Raw genomic sequence first — 24,436 nt, forward strand, 5'->3', positions numbered from 1 at the left:
GCACTTTGGACAACATCTGGTGGCTGTCAAGGGCTACAGAAATAAATGTTGATTGGTTGATTGAAACTGATGAGGGACTAGTTCAGGGTGTTGTGTGTGGGCCGCCAGAAGAGGAGGTACTGCTGGCCCACCACCAGAGGGCGCCCTGCCTGAAGTGCGGGCTTCAGGCACGAGAGGGCGCTGCCGCCATGGACACAGCCGGGGGTGACAGCTGTCACTCATTACCTCTTGACAGCTGTCACCCATCTACTCAACGTCCTCTCACTCCATAAAGACCAGACGTCATCTCCACCTCGTTGCCGAGATATCATACTTCATTGGAGGTAATATCCTCAGCCATTTGTGATTGCAATATTTGTATATTGTGAGTGTTTGCAGGAGTACTGGTACCTCCGTCGGTGAAAGCTGAGAGAGCGTTGAAGGCACTCTTTTCCCCTGAGGAATCTACAGTACTCAGCAGTTATTGAGTGAGAGGTGGAGGTGGCATTCCCACCGCTGTTGTTACTGGGTGTACACACACCCACACTTGACTGTCTTTGTTCTCGCCAGCAGTACCAGATCCGACAGTCGGGGACGGTGATCACCTGGGAATTCGGGACTTGGCGGCTCCAGTATTCACCAGGCTCTGTGGCGGCGGAAATCGCGTGGTTCCGGCTCTTCTCAGGACAGACGTCTTCTATCCTCGAGCCTGCCCACACGTCACCTTTGTGGATTGACTGTAATTATATTCTGAGATTGTCTGTATGTTCATTGTGCACATTTCACAACATTAAATTGTTACCTTTTGGCTCATCTACTGGCCGTTCATTTGCGCCCCCTGTTGTGGGTCCGTGTCACTACACTTTCACAACACAGGGTCTATAACCACTTTCAGCTGCTTCACTATAAGCTTTATTCACTTCATTACAACCTGAGTTCAGGAACCTGGTCTAAAAATCATCGTTCTCCAGTGGACATGGTTTCTTAGCAACAGGTATAATAATAATTGGCTGTTTTTCCACTGTACTGATACAATATGGAGACCTAATGACCACTGAGCGCAGGGCACCAGGCAGAAACACAGACCAGAAGCAGGGATACTGGTTGGGCCTGTGGCTTTGGTCATATTTATTTGCTACAAACTCAGACAGGTCTAAGGTCCATCAATCAATCAATCAATCCGATCATCATCATCATCCTGAGCCATACTGTCCAGCACTAAGTCACGTTCAGTAGAGAAATCAGGCATGAAACAGTTTGTAAAAGAAATTCTGTGACTTTGCTTTGACCAATTCATCCATTGCATGTAGAGATTCCTTTGTTGATTTCATATTAACAGTTATTTTCATAAAACTCTAGCTTTGTTTTTAGTATACTTTTCCTTTGCAGTTTTCAGTCTTTGTTTCAAATTCATTTGTGTAGCTCTTAATTGTATGTGGTTATTGGTCTTAAAGTGTAGGTGACACGTAATGCCATGTTTAAGACTAAAATTAAACAACAGTTTGAAATTTATCCTTTCCTGGTGTGCAGTTCTTGAAGAGATAAATATTCAGATTTTGAACTGCGCACCACTAAAAAACCAGGAACTTCCCAGCGTGCCGACATTGGACAAGAAGGAGGAGGAAGTGGCGTCAGGTCCGGAACCGTTATCTTAATTTTCCCATTCATTTATGGATTCATTTATGAATTTTTACAGGCTACTGACATACCTGTTTCCATCAAGTGGATCAGGTTGGAGCTGCACCATGTTTTCTGTGTCAGAATAGTTATTCTTACTGGCAGAATCTTTTTCGATTGGCACGTGGAAACAGTTATATCGACGAGCGCGCATGCAGACTGTAATGCGGATTCTCCACCCCACACAGAGGCAGAGCTAACTATTTTCAATTTATTTTATTTGATTTTGTTGTTTTTGCATCATGGGAATTTCGTTGCGTACAGACTGAAATGTTAGGAGCACATGAGACACTGTAAGTCATTTAACTTGAAGCGCAAAGCGGCTCACGGTGGAACAAGAGGATCCATTCACAGGAGAGACTCGAACCATCAGCTGCAGACGCAATGAACAGATTACACCTGCAGCGGACCGTGTTGGTCGCGGATCAGTACAGCAGAGACTTGAACCATCATGGACTTTTCTTCTGCCAGGACAACAAATTAAATTATTTTCCTTTTTCATCAAAATGAAGATGATCTCACTGAAACGGACAGGTAAGACTATATTATTTTCTCCTTGTGCGAATTGTTTTAATTTTTAATAACGTGTTACGCTATTCAAGAAGGAAACACTATTTATTTTAAAAATAGCTGATATTTTCAGTCCCTCATGACATTTTTCAGATTTGAATGTACCTTTTTCTCAGAAAAAAAAAGCATAAAAACCTGTCATTGATACAGAAGCAGCGCCGCTTCCTCTGCTCTTCCACCACAGCTGACCTCTCTCAGAGTGGATGAATCAGAAACCCTATATGTCAACAAGTGAGTCAGGGATCTCTGAGTGCAGCTTTGTTTCAGTAAAAAGGATAAATCAGGACTCACGATCCAGTCCCTTCTCAGACATCGTAACTAATCCATCTTATTCCTGAGTGACTTCACATTACCCCGAATTATCAAAGGATCGGCACGGGGATTAGCTCTTCTGACAGACACCCGTTCTCCATGTTTTCCGCCATCGTGCAGCCTCAAAGCATTTAAATATTCCGGTTGGGATCCTGTGACAAGATAACAGGTCACCACATGTATTTACCTTGTTTGGTTTAACAGCTCGCTGCAGATTTTCAATCCACTTGTCTCTCTCAGAAGCTGAACGGCAGGCGAAACATTTGGTCCCTGAATTGGTGGTCACCTACAAACACACATGTACACAAGCACTGGCTGTCAGCAAAATGCAAATGAAATATTCAGAAAGTCACGAGAGGCGGTTTAGATCGACAGTGAGAGAATAAAACAACACTTCCTGAGACCAAACACACCTCAAAGCAGTATTCTTGTCCTAAAATGCTGGAATGGACAGGTTTGATGATGGCATCTTCATCCAAAACTAGGTCCAAAGCTTCTGCAGCACTGCTCGGAGAAAGCAGGGACTCATGGGAGTGGGATTCTTTGAAGCTTTGCATCAAGCGTGTTCTAGCAGGAGGAGACAGAGAGATTTATTTGCTTCAGCTGCTTGAAATGTTTTAACTCTGCTTGGTTAAACAATGATCTTCATATAATAAAAGTCAGTCACTGCAGCTGAGAAATCCTTCTGCTGCTTGGTGAAGCTACAGCCGCTCCTCTTAATTTCACTGTCGGTTTCTGAGATCTGAGCCTTTTATGGTGATTTTTTATCAAAAAGCCAGTGAAGACTCATAGGTTTGGTCTGTACATGCATTTAAAATATGCATTTAGAAACGTAGCGTCACTGATGGGAAGCAAACAACTGTGGTGCAAATCAGTTCAGCACATGGTGCGCATAAAGACTGCAGAGCGCTTATAAAAAATGCAAGGAGGATTAGTGCCAATCATAGGTTGACCTTTATACGAGGGCAGCTCTGTCAAGGCAGAGTAAACAGATGTAGAGGCACCACCAGGTCCTGGGTTCAGCTTTATATTTCAGCCAAAGCTGCAGGACACACAGAGCGAAGGTGCACCTAGAAATAAAACTGCAGGCTGAAATTTCAGTTTGGTATAAAACTTAAAAGGTGTAGTCCCTTTTGATTTTTTGTAACCATTTTGTATGCGACAAAAAGGCTTTTCTTCTACACCCCTATAATTTTGTTACTGAGTATTCAGATAAAGTATTCACAGTCGTATTTTTCCAGTGTGATTAAAATTTGCCTCCTCTGGAAACAATTTAGAATTTTGACCCATGTGGGTTAAAATATGGCGATGAGATGCCATGACATGCAGCTGTGGTGGTGTCATAGATGACATGGGGGCTTTTCAATCAATGAAATATATATATATATATATATATATATAAATCATCTTTTGATTGACTACGGGATGGGATCTCTACATCAATACAAACAAAAATTTGACAATTTTGTGATAAATTAAGTGGAATGTGCCTTTAAACACAAAGGATAAGTCACAACCTTTGATCCTGCACCTCTTCGAATGTGAACAAACGAGGTTCTAAGCAGCAGCCCCGCCGGAAGAGCTGCTAGTTATGCAGGAAATGACGAACACTAATTTAACACCAGGCTGAATGTATTCCAGAGATGTCGTTCATCATTGAGCTTGCAGATTTCATGAGAATGAAAAATGCTTTGTTAGATCAACTTGGCAGCAGAGACAGAGCAGCTGCGTTGGAACGCTGGAGAAGGCATTTGGCCGACGAGGATTTTTTAGCAAAGTCAACTTAACACTAGCGAGTGATTTAAGCGCGTGCGGGCAGAACTTAAAGCAGGCTGTGACGACAGCTGTCTGAGGCCCAGAGTGGCCGTGGGTGAGGGGGAAACGCACGACTCCACAGCACCACTGAGCTCCACTGAAGCTGCCTGCCTGCTCCACAGTTTTACCATCTGAGCAGGCGTTGTGCATCAGCGCCCACCCTGCCTCACAGCAATAAGTATTTTTACATCGCCTACAAACTGACACATTCCACATCTCTGAGCGTCAGACAAACACACCTGGCCTGGAAACGTCCATCTCACTTCCCCCTGTGGCTTTGAGAAAATGCAACATCAGCATCACATTCTCACTTTTTGCATCTTTACATTCCCCATGTGTGCATCCTGACAGGATTTTGTAAGGAAGGCATAAAATTTTGATCACAACGCAGGTTTGATTCCTTCAGGATGTGACCTCACAGTAGAATACATACAAAGCAAAAGCTGTCCGCACAGAATCTGTGACCTATCGTGTCTTGATCATTGACTGTATATGGTCTTGATGTGATCTGCTGACAGAAATCCTGGGTTAAAGGGTAGATCACTTTGTTCTTTCTTTTTCTTCTTTTGTTACAACCTTAATTATGTTAAAACATTAAGGGTGCATAGCCACTGAGCTTTTTAAGATTTAGGTCAGTTATTCTTTGGCACCACTATAATTTTATTTATTAGCCTTTAAATAAGGGATTCATATAAATCGCACCGGAGTATAAGTTGTGGGATCTCCCAACTTGTAAAACTTATGATTTATACTCCAGAAAATATCCAAGGTTCCTTATAATGTTAATTAAGAAATCATTTCATCTGAAACAACAGGTAAGTTGATTTTCATCAGGAAACTGCTGTGTATAAATTAGCAGTTCTGTGACACATTTCTACACTGGAGTCTTCTGTGTTTTGGCCTGATGGCTCGTTTCTGTTGGACAGCGCGAAGCTACATCACAGCGAACAGCGGCAAAAGTTGGATTGGACTGAACTTTGACCACAGCAGCTTGGCGACAAGTGGCAATGCATGCTCCCAGCGGAGCGTCCGTTTTTGACGTGATGCTTCACACCGCGTCAAAAATGTGAAGCGTCTTGTTGAAAATAATGGTTTTAAGAGCAACCCACGATGTGTCGAATGCCCTCAATGCTTGCAGTGTGAAAGGCCCTTTAGGGAGTGTAGAAAATGGATGGATAATACAATTCCATAAGAGGTTTCTAGCATTATTTCATTGTTATTTTGAGCATATGGTGGATTTTTGTAATTCCCTGAATGTTTGTCCATATTTGCGCTCTGTCATTCTTTGGAAAACTAATTTTAGGAAAATGGGATTAGTAGCATACAAAAGCAATGGGTCAAGTCTAGAATCTGGATTTGCAGCTGTTTTAATGTGCCTAAGGTTGCAAAAAAGAGAACTAATCTTTTAGATTATTGTCAATTCTTTTATAAATATAAATACTTTTACATACATACATACATACATATATATATATATATATATATATATATATACACACACACATCTCAGCTAAAGGGGAAGACTGGAATTTTTCAACCTGTGTTCTACTCTTAGCCAAGCTAAAAAAAATCCTCTCAATTAAATAAACCACTTCTTGTCACTGTAGTTTGCCCCGTACCATAACATTATATAGCCAGTTAGACTGAAACACTGTTTGCATTCTAAATCAATACTGCATCAATTAAATTCATTTTTGTCCCGAGGGAAAAGACAGATCCCACAACATCTATAAATAAAACCCAAGTTGAAAAATGCTGAATGTACACTTTCCAATCAGCTAATGTCGATGAGGTTGTGCAATCACTCGACTTTCTGCTAACATCTCACTGACAGGACACGTCGTTTTAGTGTCGCCACTGTTTATAGTGAAAAGAATATCGTCTGTCAGAATGGAAGCACCGTGGAAGCGTTTCAGCACACACTGCCTATCAGGGCTTCAACAATAAAACGTCCTCAATCCAGCAACACTTTGCTTTTGTCAAACGGGTTGAGAAGCTTCAGTCTGAGTGGAAAATGTGAGGCGGACACCTCAGAGCGCTGACGTCAGTGTCACAAATCTCAGACCAAAATGTTGCACTTTTCCTTTGGTTTGTTTGACCTCTATGTAAATCAAAGCATGCAAACAAAAGCCACGTTTATGTGGCACGCTTTACAACCCCAATTCCAATAAAGTTGGGACGTTGTGTAAAATGTGAATAAAAACAGAATACAATGATTTGCAAATCCTTTTAAACCTATATTCAATTGAATACACCACAAAGACAAGATATTTAAAGTTCAAACTGATAAATTTTATTGTTTTTGTGTGCAAATATTTGTTCATTTTGAAATGGATGCCTGCAACACTTTTCAAAAAAAGCTGGACAATGGTATGTTTACCACTGTGTTACATCACTTTTCCTTCTTCTAACAACACTCAATAAGCGTTTGGGAACTGAGGACACTAATTGTTGAAGCTTTGTAGGTGGAATTCTTTCCTATTCTTGCTTGATGTACGACTTCAGTTGTTCAACAGTCCGGGGTCTCCGTTGGTGTATTTTAAGCTTCATAATGCGCCACACATTTTCAATGGGCGACAGGTCTGGACTGCAGGCAGGCCGGTCTAGTACCCGCACTCTTTTAGCCACACTGTTGTAACACGTGCAGAATGTGGCTTGGCATTGTTTTGCTGAAATAAGCAGGGACGTCCCTGAAAAAGACGTTGCTTGGATGGCAGCATGTGTTGCTCCAAAACCTGGATGTACCTTTCAGCATTGATGGTGCCATCACAGATGTGTAAGTTGCCCATGCCATGGGCACTAACACACCCCCATACCATCACAGATGCTGGCTTCTGAACTTTGCACTGGTAACAATCTGGCTGGTCTTTTTCCTCTTTTGTCCGGAGGACACGATGTCCATGATTTCCAAAAACAAGTTGAAATGTGGACTCATCAGACCACAGCACACTTTTCCACTTTGCATCTATTCATTTCAAATGAGCTCAGGCCCAGAGAAGGTGGCGATGTTTCTGGATGTTGTTGATGTATGGCTTTCACTTTGCATGGTAGAGTTTTAACTTGCACTTGTAGATGTAGCGACGAACTGTGTTAACTGACAATGGTTTTCTGAAGTGTTCCTGAACCCTACGCGGTAAGATCGTTTACACAATGATGTTGGTTTTTAATGCAGTGCCACCTGAGGGATTGAAGGTCAAGGGCATTCAATGTTGGTTTTCGGCCTTGCTGCTTAACGTGTAGAAAGTTCTCCAGATTCTCTGAATATTCTGATTATATTATGGACTGTAGATGATGGAGTCCCTAAATTCCTTGCAATTAAATGTTGAGAAACATTGTTCTTAAACTGCTGGACTATTTTTTTCATGCAGTTGTTCACAAAGTGGTGATCCTCACCCCATCTTGTGAACGGCTGAAACTTTTGGGGATGCTCCTTTTTATACCCAATCATGACACTCATCTGTTTCAAATTAACCTGTTCACCTGTGGAATGTTCCAAACAGGTGTTCTTTGAGCATTCATCCACTTTCCCAGTCTGTTGTTACCACTGTCCCAGCTTTTTTGAAACATGTTGCAGGCATCCATTTCAAAATGAGCAAATATTTGCACAAAAACAACAAAGTTTATCAGTTTGAACATTAAATATCTTGTCTTTGTGGTGTATTCAATTGAATACAGGTTGAAGAGGATTTGCAAATCATTGTATTCTGTTTTTATTTACTTTTACACAACGTCCCAGTTTCTTTGGAATTGGGGTTGTACATGATTGCTGCAACTTCAGTCGTCTGCTCCACTGAGGCGCTCAGATCAGAGCTGTTGTTAGCAGTGACTGCTTTACTGCAGATGTTTCTTGTTTTATTTTTAATGTGACACCATATTATAGTAGAGTACATACAGTAAGACAGCGAGTACCAGGACCCTAAAGACTTGGATCTTTGTTCTCCTGCTAAGATATCGGCATCACCAAACATCTCTATCAAACCACCTTATGACTTTGGCTTGTATCTCACTGACACGCGACTGGTGGAGAGGAGGCGGAGACATAAAATCACACAAAAACAGCCAAAAAGGTGATAACTCTCTCATGTGGAATCTCACTGAATTGGTGGAGGATGCACCAGCCGGGACATTCGCCTAGACTTGATCATATTATAGATAGGTGCAAAACTGATCTCTATAAATAGTTCACTTAAAACTTTATATATCTCTAAATGTTCTTGCAAACTCTGCAGATTTGTGGTCAGACATTTTGCCTTTTGGTTCTCTGTATTAAATCTGACTGAATCCTATCTTCTCAGGCAGTTGACGTCTGCTTGTTTGGTCCACACCAGAGTTCAAATGCATGTTCACACCTTCACAAACGAACTGCATTATCTGAACAAACAGGCCACATCCGATTGAAACTGATCTACTAGGCTAGGTGAGAAATCACCGGAATGTCTACAGCCACGCAAGCTAACCGGAGGGACAGTAGTTCCCACACCGTGCCAAAGGAGTGAATTGATGGATGGAAATGGCGAGACAAAGTTATGAGGTAGACTATAAAACATTTCATTCAGAGCGTGACGCCAGACAAAAGAACCTGTTGCTTCCCAAGAGCTCAACCAAACAGTGAACTATGACTTTACCACTGTTCTGTAATTAAACAAACACATTTAATGCCATCTGAAGATTAGCACTCTAATATAACTCATCATCTCAGACAAGACTAAACGTCTGACTGCGACAAACTTGGATCTCGTGAGAGCAAATTAGGAATGATAAAGGTCACTTACCTCTCTTGGTCGGCACTACGAAACCGGGGTAAAATCATTTGTTTAAAGCTGCTAGTTCGATCTAATTTCGGTTGACTTTTGGCCCTCTTGATGGAACCCTTCAACCTTCGATTAAGGAAACTCTGAAGCATGAACAAGAGAAGACAAAATCAAAAAGGGAAACCAACCAGTCATATGGAGTAAATATTTATTTGTGTAGATACTGAACTAAATAGACAAACTACACCTAACCAGTGGTGGGAACAGCAAACGAAAAAGTTAGCTTTGATAACTGCGAATCAGCTAACTGAAAAGTTATTTTTCATAACGTTAAACCAATAAACCACCAAAAAATTTATTGGAAGCTACAGCTAACGATAACTTTCAGCATTGTTTCCGGTACACTGTCAGCTATGAACAAGTGATTTTGAACATCGCCAGCACTTCTGATAGAATCAAAGGTAATCACAAACCCAAACACACAGCCAACAACTCAGCGCTTCTGTATTTGTGTGCATTGCCCACTGCTGTAAGGAAGCGTCATTTACCTTGTCAGCATACAGTGGTCCAGCCATGAGGCAGACATCTTGAAAAAGAAAGCAGGTTTGACTAATGGTTTTGATAAATAAATCAAGTTAATCCGGATAGAATAACTACATTAATGCCAACTCTTAAAATGTACAAAGTGAAAATATAACACATATCTGTTAATTTTAAAATAATGCACTAATTCTGAAGATTTGAACATTAACACACAGATGCCCAAAGGGATTATGGGTAAACTGAGCCTTCGCTCATACTGATTGGTTGACTAATTCATTCTATGTAAAAACCAACACAAGTTAATGTAACGTGTGTGTGTTGGTGTTTACAAATAAATGTGCTTTTGTAAACTATGTCATTTTTTTCATTTGTTAAAAAAAGGCATTTGCAAAACCAAAAGTCTGTTAAGTTGTGATTCAGGTCAACAACCATGTGATATAACCGTGCACCAGTAGATGGGAGTGTTCTATGCATTTTGACCCTGGTTATATCACACGGTTGTTGACCTGAATGTGTGTTAATGTTAAAATCTTCAGAATTAGTGCATTATTTTAAAATTAACAGATATGTGTTATATTTTCACTTTGTACATTTTAAGAGTTGACATTAATGTAGTTATTCTATCTGGATTAATTTGATTTCTAAATCAAAACCATAAGTCAAATCTTTTCAAGATGTCTGCCTCACGGCTAGACTGCTGTATGCTGTCAAGGGTAATGACTTTTGGGGTTTTTTGTGGTAGTCTGGGGGCCAGGTCCCTTCTGCTGGGGTAGAGTTGAGCTCAGCTCCTCTCAGCTGTCTCACTGCTGCAAAATACATAGCAGACAGGAGCCAACGGGGTTTCTAAATGTTTTTCACCGTTACTAACTATGTAAAAAAAAATTAGCGGTCTAAAAGTTATGACAACTAATTTTATCAGAAGCTAATTGATTTGCTGATGGTTTTTGAAGTTAGCTGAAAAGCTAATGTGCTAACAAAAAAGTTAGCTTTGCTAATTAGCAGTTCACGGATTAGCAGAACTGTGCCCACCACTGCACCTAACCAGGGTCTGCAGTGACAAATGAAAATGTTTCTAGAATGAAAAAGTGTTTGTCATCTGATGTGATGTGAATTTTTGGTGCAACATCAGCAAAATTTGAACCAAAAAAAAAAGGTAGAGGCTATTTACAATTCCGAACATGATCCAGGAAATCCAGTCAACCCTCGTGTTTGCCGTTCGTACTCACGGGCTGTCTGAAGGGTTGTGGCGTGGTGTTGGGAGGCGTTTCCATGCTTGACTGTCTTACAGAGGCAAAACTTGCCCTGCGAGAGTGGTCTGTGAGACAAAACATGGAAAAACAAGGAAAAGTCTGATTATGTTGCAACTGTTACTGTTTGCAAAGTGCAAACCTCCACAAACAGAGAGTGGATCCTGACAGTTTTTGATGAATATGTAAATCCTGGAAATGATCTGGTTTAGTTCAAAATTTCAAATGATTAATTAAGTAATTTCAATTAGTTTGTTGTAGCATCACCCACAAGAGAAATGCCGTCATCTTTTGCTTACTGATATCTGAACTGCTTTCAAATTATCACTACAATTGTACAATGTGCTGATGACCTATGATGACTTACAACAAACAGCCACACCCAGAAAATGTAGAAAATCTTTAAAAGAAAATACAATCTGAACTACAAGCGGAAAAAAAAATTGTCAATGTCAATGTCCTGTTAGAAGTGGCTTTTCATGAGCTAAATTAGATGTGATCAAATGTCAGGAGTATGTACGAGGTCTGTCCGTAAAGTATAGGTCCTTTTTATTTTTTTCAAAAACTATATGGATTTCTTTCATATGTTTTTACGTCAGACAGACATGCTTGAACCCTCGTGCGCATGCGTGAGTTTTTCCACGCCTGTCGGTGACGTCATTCGCCTGTGAGCACTCCTTGTGGGAGGAGTCGTCCAGCCCCTCGTCGGAATTCCTTTGTCTGAGAAGTTGCTGAGAGACTGGCGCTTTGTTTGATCAAAATTTTTTCTAAACCTGTGAGACACATCGAAGTGGACACGGTTCGAAAAATTAAGCTGGTCTTCAGTGAAAATTTTAACAGCTGATGAGAGATTTTGAGGTGATTCTGTCGCTTTAAGGACTTTTCACGGTGCGAGACGTCGCGCAGCGCTCTCAGGCGGCGTCATCAGCCTGTTTCAAGCTTAAAACCTCCACATTTCAGGCTCTGTTGATCCAGGACGTCGTGAGAGAACAGAGAAGTTTCAGAAGAAGTCGGTTTCAGCATTTTATCAGGATATTCCACTGTTAAAGGAGATTTTTTTTAATGAAAGACGTGCGGGCGGATTGCAGCGTCGGCTCGCAGCCGCCGCGACGCTCCGTCACAGGAAAAACACCTCCGTTGGAAGCCTTGAGGACAAGTTGGAACATGTCCAGCTGATAAACAATTTCTCATATACTCACTCCACTGAAAGCCATCAAAAGCTAACTGGATTTTAACAAATGGTTATCAACACGGAGGTGTTTTTCCTGTGCCGCCGCACCGCGTCGGCTGCGTCCCGACGCGCGGACCTGTCCGCACGTCTTTCATTAAAAAAATCTCCTTTAACAGTGGAATATCCGGATAAAATGCTGAAACCGACTTCTTCTGAAACTTCTCTGTTCTCTCACGACGTCCTGGATCAATAGAGCCTGAAATGTGGAGGTTTTAAGCTTGAAACAGGCTGATGACGCTGCCTGAGAGCGCTGAGCGACGTCTCGCACCGTGAAAAGTCCTTAAAGCGACAGAATCACCTCAAAATCTCTCATCAGCTGTTAAAATTTTCACTGAAAACCAGCTTAATTTTTCGAACCATGTCCACTTCGATGTGTCTCACAGGTGTAGAAAAAATTTTGATCAAACAAAGCGCCAGTCTCTCAGCAACTTCTCAGACAAAGGAATTCCGACGAGGGGCTGGACGACTCCTCCCACAAGGAGTGCTCACAGGCGAATGACGTCACCGACAGGCATGGAAAAACTCACGCATGCGCACGAGGGTGCAAGCATGTCTGACGTAAAAACATATGAATGAAATCCATATAGTTTTTGAAAAAAAAAAAAAGGACCTATACTTTACGGACAGACCTCGTATTTAGTTCATGCACTTGAATCAAAGGTTTTTTTGTGCAACTTTTTCAGTGTCTGAATTCTTTTTCAGATATTTTTCAGAGAACATTGGTTATCTCTGCTGTACACAATTTGTCATTGTTTTTTGGCACTTGGTTTCCAACTGATAACTGGAATATTAAGAAACAGGTATAAAATTAGAACCTCCATCCAATTTTGGTGGTGTAGGTATATAAATCCATAACAGAAAAATGAGAGTGAATGAGGCACGTTTGACTGAGATATCAAGCAAAATGTACACCAAAGGCTTTTCAATATTAAATTCAAATGTCCACAAACTCCACAATCCAGATAGTGAGTGCCAGTCTGCACCTCACTTTCTAAAATGAAAGTGACTGGGGCATGTTTGATTAAGATATAATGCAAAATATACATTGAATGGGGTTTTTGATGTTAAATTCAAATGGCCACAAATGCTGTAATCTGGATCAGATCCGGATCAGACTTTGTCAGTCGATAAGGGCCCCTTCACATATAGTGCGAATTTGGTTGAATTACAGCGAAACAAGACGAAACAGCTCAAATTAGCGCACCACAAAACATCGCGCCGACAGGCAGGCGTGCACGATCCTGGTGCAACGGTTTGTGCATGCAACAGTGTCTTTCGAGCAGGAACACAGTGCGAGGTGCTGCATCTGCTCGCACTGTTGGACATGCTTCACCACATCGCGCTGCTGATGTGGACAAAAATAAGCAGCCCAGTCTCACGTTTTTTTTTTTTGTTTTGTTTTTTTCGTGCTCCTGTGACGAAATGAGTCAAATCTTCAAGACAGAGTTTTTTTTTTAACTCACTATTACTATCCTTACTCCTACCCCCGACCTTAACCTTAACCATAACCTAATCTTACTCCTTCCCCCCACCCTAACCATAACCACCCCGACCCCCCCCCCCCCCCCCACTTCACTTTTAATTTCATGCAGCCATCACGGAATGAATTAGAATGAATTCGTGCTGCCGTGACGAATATGAGGTGCTTTTCATCACAATATCATGAACCAATAGATTAATGTATATTTTGTGCTGCTGAATCATGACTTGCCGTGAGATTGGATTCAAATAAAATAAAAAACCAGCTGTATAATTAGTGGATATCACTGGGTTGATATAAATAATACATAAAAAGGGACACAATACAGAACCCCGCAGTTAAATACCCCTGTTTAAATAAAAAGAAAAAAATGCCACTCACAGGATTTGAACCCACATGCTCTGATTACCAGCTGGAAACTTTACCACTGCACCACAATCAATGTCTCATAACAGAAGTGTGAAATGGTTAAAATCAATAAGCAGATAAGCGTATTTTCTAAAAAAAAAGAAAAAAAGCGCTGTGATAACTGACCAAACAGCATTTGCTATGGTGTATTTCTGCTGATATGTGACTGAGAGTGTATTTGTTATATTGTTGGTCTGTCATATGGTCCTGCGATGCGCCGCTCACTGTCCTGTCAGACAGACGTAACGTTCAGATCGTCTGCTGCATGTCCACATGAACTGACAGTCCAGTCCACCTGGAACAGCCTGTCAATGTGCGCGCTTTCCAGCCCGTCGCAGAAGCAATATATGTTTTTATGTATTTTGATGTGAGGACAGCAAGCACACACACGCACGTGTTGGTCAAAACACGCGTGTTCTACAGCTCTGATGTCCAAGACCAGAGATGTCAACAGCTGCCATGCCCCCGTCCATTCAGCGCACAGACCAAGGTGTTACTCTGTGATCAGATGAGAGGTGCCTCACCTACCGGGGCACGCAAACCACATGCATGCACATGTTGGGGGGGCATGACACACCCACACATGTGTTGTGGGAGGAGCCAACACTCTGGAACGTCACATGTGCACTCGGCAACTCCACAGTGGTGGGGCACTTAGACAAATTTCACATCCAGCTCAACAGTGATTGTCTGCAGACTGTTTTGATGATGACAGTACGAATGGCTACATATTTTCTAAGTGCCAAACGAGCGGTGTTAGATGTTCGTGTGTCAGCTGGAATTTGGCCCACACCTGCCACCAGAGGGATCGATGAGCTCGCACAGCGCACACTCTGTCTTTCAGCCGCTGGTGTGCACAGATAGTTGTAGCAACAGGTGTACAAGGCATTTGATGCAGCTACGAATTTACACATTTTGCACACGATTCTTGCTTCATGCTCACTTCGTGTGCACTTCAACCAAATTCGCACTATGTGTGAAGGAGCCCTAAAGGATACCATCCTATATAATGTTCTCAAATACAAAAGAGGTTTGATTTTTTTTGACAGATTTATGGATTTTCTGAAACCATTCAATGTAAGGGATTATAGGGATTTTTCCATTTTTCCAAGATTTTTTCCTGACTTTGACCTATGACCTTGAAAATTGAATCAGTTCTATCAGGACATGAATCTTTGGTAAACATTTCATAACAATATATGAGAAATTGTGGGCTCCAGGCTGTTCACAAACACACAAACAAACAAACAGTGGCAAAGGTAATAGTAATTAACTGATGGGTAAATTTTTTAACTAAATCAAGAATAACTTGCACAGAATTATTAAAATGGTGTCATCACATGTTGCTTCTTGACGGGGTTCCACAAAGGTGCAACTTTTAATCATAATGTGGGAACTCAGGTCAGGCTTGTAAATGTTATTATTACATATTTATTAGGGGAAAAACTTTAAATTGACCATAGCTGTGTGTGCAGGTGTGAATGCATTTGTCTGTATGTATGTGGTCCTGTGATAGACTGGTATCCTGTCCAGGGTGTACCATTTACTCAGGTTTTTCATTATTATTATTAATTATTATTATTATTATTATTATGCAAGTAGAATTTTTCCACCTTTGCTGAATGAACAGGTGGGTGTGGCCACAAACAGCAGCAGCTGTTGAGATCTCTGGACCCGCAAGTCACAGCTGGAGAACACATATCATGTTTGAAGGACATGATCTTACAACTCTACGCTGTGAGACATGTGCATGTGCTTGCTGTCCTCACGTGGAAATACATAAAAACGTATATCACCTTTGTGATGAACTGGAGCGGCCGCTCAGCGCGCACACCGGCAGGCTGTTCCATGTGAAAAAGGCCATCTAATCACATGACCACTCAGCTGGCGATCTGAATGTCACATCACCCACGTGAGCTATGGTCCATATGATGCGGTGTCTCTCCTTCAGGGCACAGCTCACTGGACATGTGCGCCACTCGCGGGATACCCCAGCACCAGCAGATGTGGACATGATAAGCGCCCACTGCTTCATTCATGTCATTTCATGACTTGACGTCTGTGACCATGGGTCATCTACAGAGGAACAGAAGGTTCATACTTGTCTTATCCACTCAGTAAGAGGGATTCAATAAATTGCGGTGTTTTTATGGTGTGTGTGTTTTTTTTTCTCCACAGCAGCGGTACGATGTGGTGCCACACATTCCAGTTGTTCACACTGTGTTTGTGCACATGCACGAGCGTGCAGGAAACCATCGCCTCTGTATCGTGTACGCATGTCCGACCGTGCATCCCTCCCGACAGCAGGTGGAATGTTTCGCACTTCCCCATTTCGTTTTTTTTTTTTTTTTTGCAGATTTTCATCCAGTTTCTGCTTCTTTTGCCCAACGTTGTGCTATGTGTGAAGGGGCCCTTACTTTCTTCAAACTGTCAGACCATAAATGTGTTTTTTTTCCAACACCGCTGGGCTGTTTTGGATGTAATTACCCTCAAATCTCAGCTGACAGTTTGCAAGATCATAGTAATTATTTGATTTCAACTAAAATATTCTGCGATCAGCAAATAAAAAATGTGTTAACATCTAAAGATATACAGTTTAATCTGACCTTTACTTAAGAGACGGCAGCTGTTCCAGTCAAATGTAGATTTGAATACCGGCGATGTTAATTATGTTGTTGTATCTTAAGAAGCAGGACTGTAATAAAGTTGTTAACTGTCATGTAAAATTCCAGGATACTTTCGGTGATGCAGACAGGCTCTATAAATCAGCTTAGCCAGTACTTTGTTGGTGCTTTAATTGACTTTCAACAGAGAAACCTTGATGAAAATCCTGACAAAAACAAACACTCGACACAAGCAGCCTACAAACACAAAAAAGATGATACAGTTTTGAAGGCCAGAGAGTGACAGTTTTCATCAGCAGCGTGAACACCTGAAAGAAAATTGCATGCACTCATTATTTTTTATACTGCACTTTAGAAAGCAGACGGTTCTTCTCAGCAGCTATTTTAAAAATTTGTATCAATCATCTTCACAGTGGTGCAAAAACTGACATCAACACTGAAGCTACTGAAGAGAAAGATGTGGTAAACTGGGGCGGCACCTTCTCTGATGGAAAGAGAGCCACTGTGATAAGATGGTCTGGTCTGATACTGTGAGACTGTAAAGAGTTAACAACCTTAAAGCAGCAGAATGACACTGAACATATAAAACAAACAAATTCACAGCAATAACAATCAGAGATGTCTGCCAAGGGCTGACGAGGACTCAAAACAACAGATATGTGATTCACATCGTGACATGGACTTTACCTGGACCCGGATTCCACAACACAGCGCAGTAGTTGCATACTGATCCAGAATGGTCCGACTGATCCAGAGGTTGCAATCTGATATTTAATTCTAAAAGTTGTCTTCATGATCTTGGTTTTACATCGTGAAATCGTATCCATGAAGTAGTTTTGACGTAATCCTTAAAAGTGTACAAAGTGAAATCCTGATCTAGAATCCAGATCCAGATCACCTCCAAAATTTAATGGAGTCTTCCATGGGCTAACACCAATGTGTGGTGACAATTTGATGAAAATCTGTTAAGTAGTTTTGACATAATCCTCAAAATCCAACAGAGTGAAGTGTACAAATTGGAATCCTGATCCAGATCACCTCCAAAATTTAATGGAGTTTTTCATGGCCTAATATCAATCTGTGGGGAAAATTTCATCAAAATCCGTGCAGTAGTTTTGATGTAATCCTGTAGGACGAAATGTAAAACATATCTGGAACCTATGAGGCCTTGGTGGAGGTACAGTAAGTGCTGTTTGTGTGCCTTCTGGTTTTAAAGGAGGTAAATCCTTCCTTATTGAGTTTATTCAGGGTTTGTAAACAGAACAACATTGGTAGAAGTGAAGTGCATATACAGTGCCATCCAAAAGTATTGGAACACTTGGTTTTTCACACATTTGAATTTGTTTATGCCATTTCAAATACAAAAAATAAAAATTTCTAAAATTATCTTTCTTAAATTCAAACTGAAAGCAAATCGCTACAGCTTGATATAAATAAATTAAAAATATAAAAGCCAAGATGATGGGTTGCATAAGTAATGGGCCCCTTTGGTATAATACCTGTAAATAATTAGCTTTATTGCCAGTTTTCTTCAGACAAGTCAGGGGATGGATACATGAACATTACCAAGTCAATGAATATGTCTTGGACTTTATTTACATCAGTTATGAAGAAATACAAACAGTATGACACTCTATGGTAAATCTGTGTGGCGTAGACAGTTCTCAAAAACTGAATGACTGTGCAAGAAGGAGAAGAGTGAGGAAAGCCACCAAGACACCCAGACAACCCAGAAGAAGTTACAGGCTTCTCTGGCTGTGATTGGAGAAATTGTGCATGTTTTGCATTTTGTATCCCCAGTTATACAGCTTCATGATGAAGTGGTATAGAGGAGAGTTTTATTAAAAAGAAGACCTGAAAGTTCATGTTCTGGTGAAAGAAAATCCTCTTCTAGACCACTTCATCATCAAATTAAAATGTATAAAATACTAAGTGTTCCAATATTTTTGGAGGGCACTGTAAAATGTAAAAAGGAGTGCTCTTTATGTCAACATCTTAGTATTTTTCTTTAGGATGCCTTTGTAATCACAATAAACCATCATCATCTGTCCCTGACAGTTTATATGCCTGAGCTAAAATATAACAGATATCGCCAACAGACTGAAAAACTCCTTTGTCCCTCAGGTCATCAGACTGCACAACTCCTCCCTCTGGGGGAGGAGGAGTAACGGGAAGACAGAGGACAGGAATGAGAATTCGAGGAACCATAGTAGCCAGTAAACCAGTATTGCTCAGTATGTCTGGTATTTATATTGTGTATCTGTATTTATATCCATATTTGCAAAATGTTTTTCTTTTTTCACTTTTGATTCCCTGTGTGCTGCTATTCAGTAGTACTTTGCAATAGTAAGTGTATTTAATTATCCATTTAGAACCATTTCCCTCTTTTGCCCTAAGAGATGAGACCCCATCATCTTCTGATTTTCTTGCTCCAAAAACCTGTAAATAGGTGACTCTCTGGGTCTTATTCTGAATGCAGGATAATTGTTTGGTATCCATGGAAGCATCTCTGAGGGTTTCTACTTGAACAGCAAAAGTTATTGGCACACACACACACACACACACACACACACACACACACACACACACACACACACACACACACACACACACACACACACACAACAGCAATATAAAGATGGTAAACAGTGAAGTACTTCGCAGCACTGCATTTCTGGAAACACGTGTGAACCCATTGGAGCAACAGCCCGCCCACTGGGAAAAATGTACCGACTAAAGGAAGCGTTTCGGTTTGGACTGTCTCTCCTGCGGGCCTGAGCAATGATGCGCACAAACTCCGGTGACTGCATGACCCTGCAGAGGAATATTTAGAACATTTCAGTGATTAACGTCGCTGTGATTAACAGTCACCCGCAAGACGTGTGGTTTAAAGCAATCATGACATGTTACATGTTAGAGCACACCGACGGATGTGTTCAGATGGGCGATTGCGAATGTAAATTGCTGTCAGGACGGAGTGTGTAGGCGGCAACAGCCTCTAGCTAACTGTGATAGAGAGCGAGAGGAAGACTGTGAGTGGGAGCAGGAGAAGGAGACCAAACCTTTAGCATCCATCTCTCTATTAATACCTACTTAGAAACTCGAATAAACCCAACAGATTCACAGGACGAGCATTTTTCTATTAAAGAATATGAAGAATGTTTGGCAGTGTTGAAAATCACAGTTTAAAACTGAGATCAAATGCAAAGCTCATGTTTTCACACTGAGATAAGAATGTTTTTGTTTCCTACGGAGCAGCGCAGCACAGCTTCCCGATTCCCTGTGTTGAGGATGAAAGCGGCGCTTCCTAAAAATATCGGCTGAGATTCATTCTGACAGTGTACAGTCAGAATGGGGGGTGTCATCGCCCAATTTATCCACAGTGATTCCAGCAACACATCGCATACACAAAATCTCATTAACTCTGGTCTGGATCATCTGACAACAAGGGGCCTCTGGTGACTCACCGCCAGGCCTGCCGGTGTCGCACTCACATCACATGGTAGTCTCTGTAATTGCCGGACTGTTCACATCAACGACCGACTGGCAATTTACTATTTTTCACACAGCTCCAATAAGATAATTTGATATATCAAAGGAGCATAACTACATTCTAATTACAGAACCTCTGACAAGGAGGTTATGTTTCCACCCACGTCTATTGAGTCATTGCTCCAAAAGTAATTACAGATTTTCACAAACCTTAGTGAAACGATTAAGCTTGGTCCGGAAGCACATTTGGGGTTGAATTTGGACAAGTGCAGGGTTTTCTTTTAAAGATTACTATCTTTTTGAAATATTGCCAAACCCTACATTGATTCAATTTCAATTCAATTTATTTAATTTATATAGCACCAAATCACAACAAGGTTGCCTCAAGGTGCTTCACACAAGTAAGGTCTAACCTTCCCAACCCGTAGAGTAAGCACACGGGCAACAGTGATGATTTGAAGAACAAACCTCAAGCAGACCAGACTCAAAAGGGTGACCCTTTGCTTGGGCCATGCTACCTGCCTGTTCACTGACATTTCTTCTGTGCACAAAAAAAAAACCCTTATTTCTCTCAAATTTTGCTCACAAATTTGTTAAAATTCATGTTACTGAGCAGGTACTATACTATGGTGTTACTATACAGCATGGTTATTGCATAGATGCACCTTCGCCTGCTCACAAGAAAACATCACCCTAAAATGTGTAGTTTTATCAAAGTGCATGATGTCACATGTCACAGGTTTTGAAGGAGCATTGCAACTGGCATGCTGACTACAGGAATGTTCACCAGAGCTGTTGCCTGTGAACTGAATGTTTATTTCACTACCATAAGCTACAGGGTGTCAAAGTCCAACCCCTCCGCTCCGTGTCGTGATACCTGGATAACGCATCAAGTAGGGGATTACCTGTTAGGGTGACATATAGTGGGGACCCTGTGTGTTCTGTGGGCATTACGGTAACCATGAATGTCCAGTAGGAACCCTGAACACAACACAGCTAACTGGGCTCTGGTAAAACAAGAAGTCCCCAATGGCGGATCAGGCAGAGGAGGTGATGGATTGTCACCCAATGGCTGTGATGACAGATGAAGGCTGCAACAGGTCTTCAGACCTCAATCATCTGGGATTTCCCAGCCATCGGACCAGGTTAAGGATCTGTGAAGGGCCATGTGTCTGTTGGCGTGCAACGACATTCACAAATGCAACTCTAGATCAATGAAGATATCCCATTTGGGAATCCAACAAGAGACTATCTTCCTTGCCACCAAGGGTTTACCACGACAACGACCATAAGCCACCTCCAATGTAATTTCTGAGAATTTGGCAGTGCCTCCAAATGGCCTAACAATTGTAGATCATGTGGTTACACATGATGGACAGGTGGTCGTCATAATCAATCTTACTGGGCAAATGCTCCCCTTCAGTGGTGCCTGGGACTTTGGAGAAGTCGTCTCATCAAGGATTAATACCAGTTGACACTGTTCAGTACCTGGAAGATGGCAGACAGCATGTATGACATTGTGTGGGTGCAACCGGTTTGCTGATGTCAACAGAGTAACCCCTGGTTTTGGTGGGGTTATGGTCCAAGCAGGCATAAGCTATTGATAATGAACATAGTTACATTATAGTGACATTATTACCTCCGGCAACAAAGTTGGAGGAGGTTACATAAACAGGAGAGCTCATATTACCCCTGTCCTAAAGTCTCTCCATTGGCTCCCAGCTAAGTCTAGACTCATTTTCAAAATCTTGGTCCTGACGTTCCAAGCCCTTCATGATCAGGCTCCCAGATATATTAAAGATCTGATTCAGCCTTATACCTCTGCCCGTAGTCTCAGGTCTTCAGGCCAGAACCTGCTTATGGTTCCAAGGACCTGCTTTAAAACCCGAGGTGACAGATCTTTTAAAGCCACAGCCCCTCGTCTCTGGAACGAACTGCCACTTTCTCTGCATTCCCTGGAATGTGCTGAGACTTTTAAGAAGCATTTGAAGACTCTTCTCTTTAATAAGGCTTTTCAGAACTGACCGATTGTTAACCTTGTATTTTGTTTTATCTATGTTTTTATTATTTATTATTGCATTTTATCCTGTGAAGTGCTTTGTGACTTATGTCTGTGAAAGGCGCTATATAAATAAATTTACTTACTTACTTACTTACTTACTTACGTTATCGCCCATGGTCAAAGGTCAAAGTCAGGAGAAATCTTGGAAAACTAGAAAAATCCATATCTTTAGCATTGAATGAATTTCCAAAAATTCATAACTCCATCAAAAATGATCAAATTTCTTTCATATTTGAATAGTTAGGTTCTATTTTCAGATAGGTAGACCACCCAAGGCATTTTCTGTTAAAAGCAGACAATAGGCTGATTCTTATGTGTTTTGACCTGCTGAGTTCAAAAATTGCAGTTGGCATGCTGGATCTTTACTCTTTTACCTTCTAATTTGCATAAAGCAAAATGGCCGCTCATTTTGTCAAATTTCCCACAAGTTGACTTGTATTTGCATTTGAAACAGAAATAAAAGTTCTATTCTTATGTATTTTGACTTGCAAAATTCAAATATTAATGTTGGCATGTTGTATCTCTACTCCTTCACTGCCTAATTTGCATAAAACAAAATGGCCACCCAGTTTTTCACATTTTCCCAAAGTTTGCTTGTTTTTGCTCAGGAATGACAATGAAAACTCTTTTTGTGTTATTTGACTACTTTGTAACTTTGTGTTATTTGAACTACTGAGTTCATAGTTTCTTATTTGTAAGCTCTCTCCTTCATCCTTTATATGCACGAAACAACATGGCCACCTGCTGTTTTCATAATTTGTAGAAGCTTCTTCTACAAAATAAATTGATAACAAATCCAAATTTTCCCCATGCCTCTGGTGCACAATCAGGCCTACAAATGTATGTATTTGTCAATCTTACTTATACTGGCCTGTTGAAAAACGTCTCCTGTGGATTTAAAAATCACTATATCATTATATTCATTCCTTGATGGCATGTGAATGACTCGTGTATTTTTTCATCACAAATGCTGAACAATATAATGATAATACTATGGGAAAACCTATATAATTGGCTCAGTACAGCATAGATAATGTATACAGCTTCAACACCAGAGGGCTAATGCTTTTAACACCAGAGGGCAGGCCTCATTGTCCAGTGGCCAGGCACATGGTGCCACAGTGACTCAACAGCAGCAGCAGCAGCAGCAGCCACAGCATAGATGTGGTCAAACAAACTGCATTGTTCCCTGATATATTTGTGGAGTTCATCCTTTCACACTCATGTTAAGGAGACTCTGAGATACTTTGTTCATCTATATCTGTGCATGTTCATGTTCTAGTGTGCTGGTTTGTGTGGACAAGTTCCAATCTTGTGGTATTGGTTTTGTAGTATCATATACTATACTTAATAGCATTAGATTAAATTTGTGTTGTCTCTTAATATGCACTGTGTTAAGTTGCCAGTGTCCCTTGTCACAAGACTGATTTGCATATAATCTTGAAAGTGTTAGGTAGTAAGTTAATATAGTTGAATCTCTGTGTTCTCTCACAATTAGGTTTAGTTGCGTTCATCACTTCAGTTGTGGAGTGACTTCCTCTTGTTAGCACTTTCTCTTGTTGCATACTTCCGTGGTGATAAACACGTTGACTGTTCTCAGTACTTATTTAGGTAACAATCTCTGTTGTCTTGAATTGAAAAATGGAGGCCTTATGCAGCATGAAATGAGATTCTTCAGTGGATGGTGATGTCTGCATCATTTCAGTACTGCACGAAAGAAAATCTTGTTCAGGGTAGTGACAAAGGAAGGGCTATATTGCAGGATAGTGCAAGAGTCCGTCACAAGCTCAAAGATCTGGAGAACAAACACACAACTGAGAGGATATTGAATTCTTATGAGACGTCTCTAAAACGGCATAGATCCTGTTACAGTTGCTTCACCAACAAGACAAATTTTAGGAGACTAGGGAAAAGGTCAATGTCTCAAGACAACGAGGAACCCATTGCAGGTCCAGCTGTAAGACTCAGATGTGATTCCAGTATTTTCAAAAGGGCTCTTTGTATATTCTGCCAGGAGAAGGCTGACAAGACTCTGCACAATGTTGAGACCTTCAAGATGAATGAAAAGATACTGAAGCCTGCAGACTTTGATCTGCACATTGTTCTTGCTGGTTGTGGTGATCTCATGGCAGCAGAAGCAAAATATTAGAACAGTTTTACCCACATTTGACCTTTAGAGACATTCATATTTATCCAAGAAATGTGTTTCATTTCAAACTATCATTCTTTTTTACTTCATTTTGCT

At 41.0% G+C, this 24,436-nt stretch overlaps 1 protein-coding gene across 4 annotated transcripts in view; it reads right to left on the reverse strand.

Moving 5' to 3' along the window:
- LOC117501398 (ras/Rap GTPase-activating protein SynGAP-like) overlaps positions 1–24,436 on the reverse strand; it is a 97,527-nt gene that overhangs the window by 45,478 nt on the left and 27,613 nt on the right. For 3 of the 4 annotated variants that reach the window (XM_034160274.1, XM_034160271.1, XM_034160272.1), the window contains 4 exons: positions 10,874–10,962; positions 9,126–9,247; positions 2,952–3,105; positions 2,726–2,824 (listed from right to left, as the gene is read on the reverse strand). In XM_034160274.1, the coding sequence (XP_034016165.1) occupies positions 2,726–2,824; positions 2,952–3,105; positions 9,126–9,247; positions 10,874–10,918 (420 nt within the window). In that variant the 5' untranslated portion in view covers positions 10,919–10,962. Of the gene's footprint in view, positions 1–2,725; positions 2,825–2,951; positions 3,106–9,125; positions 9,248–10,815; positions 10,963–24,436 lie in introns of those variants that run through there. The other variant, XM_034160275.1, reaches the window with a different exon arrangement.

Source organism: Thalassophryne amazonica, chromosome 20 (assembly GCF_902500255.1).
Source record: "Thalassophryne amazonica chromosome 20, fThaAma1.1, whole genome shotgun sequence".
Taxonomy (NCBI): Eukaryota; Metazoa; Chordata; class Actinopteri; order Batrachoidiformes; family Batrachoididae; genus Thalassophryne; species Thalassophryne amazonica.